Source organism: Austrofundulus limnaeus, unplaced genomic scaffold, assembly GCF_001266775.1.
Source record: "Austrofundulus limnaeus strain Quisiro unplaced genomic scaffold, Austrofundulus_limnaeus-1.0 Scaffold1332, whole genome shotgun sequence".
Classification (NCBI taxonomy): Eukaryota; Metazoa; Chordata; class Actinopteri; order Cyprinodontiformes; family Rivulidae; genus Austrofundulus; species Austrofundulus limnaeus.
In genome coordinates, this window is record NW_013953734.1 from 43,831 (window position 1) to 46,134 (window position 2,304).

A 2,304-nucleotide genomic window follows, 5' to 3' on the forward strand; every position below is an offset into this window, starting at 1 on the left:
CTGGTCTTCAGGTCCTGGTCTTATCCAGTCCTGGTCTTCAGGTCCTGGTCTTATCCAGTCCTGGTCTTCAGGTCCTGGTCTTATCCAGTCCTGGTCTTCAGGTCCTGGTCTTATCCAGTCCTGGTCTTTAGGTCCTAGTCTTCAGGTCCTGGTCTTATCCAGTCCTGGTCTTTAGGTCCTGGTCTTCAGGTCCTGGTCTTATCCAGTCCTGGTCTTCAGGTCCTGGTCTTATCCAGTCCTGGTCTTATCCAGTCCTGGTCTTCAGGTCCTGGTCTTATCCAGTCCTGGTCTTCATGTCCTGGTCTTCAGGTCCTGGTCTTATCCAGTCCTGGTCTTCAGGTCCTGGTCTTATCCAGTCCTGGTCTTCAGGTCCTGGTCTTATCCAGTCCTGGTCTTATCCAGTCTTGGTCTTCAGGTCCTGGTCTTCATGTCCTGGTCTTCAGGTCCTGGTCTTCAGGCCCTGGTCTTCATGTCCTGGTCTTATCCAGTCCTGGTCTTCAGGTCCTGGTCTTCATGTCCTGGTCTTCAGGTCCTGGTCTTCAGGCCCTGGTCTTCAGGTCCTGCAGGTTAGACCTGTTCCAGCACACCTGACTGAATCACCTCTTCAGGTTCTGCAGAGTCCTGTGGATCACTCGTTCATTTAATTCATGAGAGATGAAGCAGAGAGGATGGAGGGAGRCCCTCCAGGACCAGGACCAGGACCAGGACCAGGACYAGACCCCTGGTCTACCGTAAAGAAATGAATAATAAAATCCTGCAGGGGGCGCTGCTGAGGAACAACTCTTATTTTTATTATTGTAAAGAGTTTATTTGTTCAACAGTTTCTCTTCATGTTTTCTTCTGACTGATTTTCTTTGTTTTTAAACATTTTTTAAATATTTTTGATAAAAACAGGAAGTTTGACCCAAACTCGAGCCTTGTCTTTAAACGGAGCACGTGCTGTTTCATTAAGGAGCTCCTGACGCGCATGCGCCTCCGCGCTCCTGAGGCGGCTGTCTGCTGCGCGCCGCCGCGGCTCAGTGCGCACCGGGTAGCGCGAGCGCGCGGCTACGATGCGTTTCTCCGGCGGTCCGACTGAGAAGAGGCAGCATCAGAACCGAACCCGGAACGGCAGAAGCTCCGGTACCGCAGCAGGATGCCCGGCGGGAAGAGGGGGCTGGTGGCGCCGCAGAACACCTTCCTGGAGAACATCGTCCGGCGCTCGAGCGGTGAGTGGGTCCGAACAGAACCGGGGCTCGGCTCGGCTCGGCTCGGCTCGGGTTGGGTTCATGAACAAGGACTGGACTGGAACACCTCTGGGGAGTTTCCTCCAAGAGTTGAAGTCCTACATGGTTTTTGGACCAGAACAAACAAACAAACAAACAAACAAACAAACAAACAAACAAACAAACAAACAAACTGCAGGTCAACACCTGGAAGCCACCAGGTGATCAGGCAGAGGTCGGTTCTGGACCTGCTGGTATCGACCCGTCTGTTTTTGTTCCGACAAACAGTTTTTCTTTAAATAATGAATGTCAGAGTTCTAAGTTTGTTTTGTTGCTGATTGTTTGTGAAAAAGCTGCTGAGTCAGTGTTTAACCTGCAGCAGAAGGTTGTTTACTGTTTGTTTGTTTGTTTTCAGAGGGACACAAACAAACACTGAATGAATAAATAATAATATGGGTCAGTGTTTTAAAGCCCAGGTTCTGGTCCTGTGACAGGTCCAATCTGTAGTTCTGGTCCTGAAAGTCCACTTCCTGTCTTTCTCATTCCTCACCTTCATTTTAATAACCTTTSAGTTTACATGAACTAACTTTATAACCACTGAGAGTGAATCTCATTATATTAGATGTTTATCAGAGAACTGCAGCTTCATTTAAAGAATCTCTTCATCTTTATTCTCCTCTCTTACAGAATAATGTAACAGAACATTTAGCTGGTCTTCTTGATAATATTACAACTTTAATACAAACTTCTCTTGATGGAAATGTTCCACTAAAAAATAAAGTTATTGATCGGAGGAAGTCGACTCCTTGGTTTAATTCAGAGTTACTTTGTTTAAAACAGGCAGAAAACTGGAGAGAAAATGTCGCTCCACTAATTAAATTTAACCTGGAGAGACAGAGCTTTAAGGGATCCTGATTAGTTGTAACATTAGACTTTATTTAATAAACATTTATTTTAACTGTAAAATAAAGACTGTAAAAATACTGTAGGATGTTTAGTTTAAACTAAACTTTAGTTTAGTTTTTTCTTTGTCTCTTCCAGAAGAAGGTGCACCTGGACCAGTCCTGGACCAGTCCTGGACCAGTCCTGGACCAGTCCT

At 46.3% G+C, this 2,304-nt stretch overlaps 1 protein-coding gene across 1 annotated transcript in view; it reads left to right on the forward strand.

Annotated features, from left to right (window-relative positions):
- Positions 1-1,004: 1,004 nt before the first annotated feature.
- LOC106534994 (potassium voltage-gated channel subfamily H member 5) overlaps positions 1,005-2,304 on the forward strand; it is a gene marked incomplete in the record, with an annotated part of 37,620 nt that continues 36,320 nt past the window's right edge. Inside the window, 1 exon segment of the mRNA XM_014031833.1 lies at positions 1,005-1,208. Within this exon segment, the coding sequence (XP_013887287.1) occupies positions 1,136-1,208 (73 nt within the window).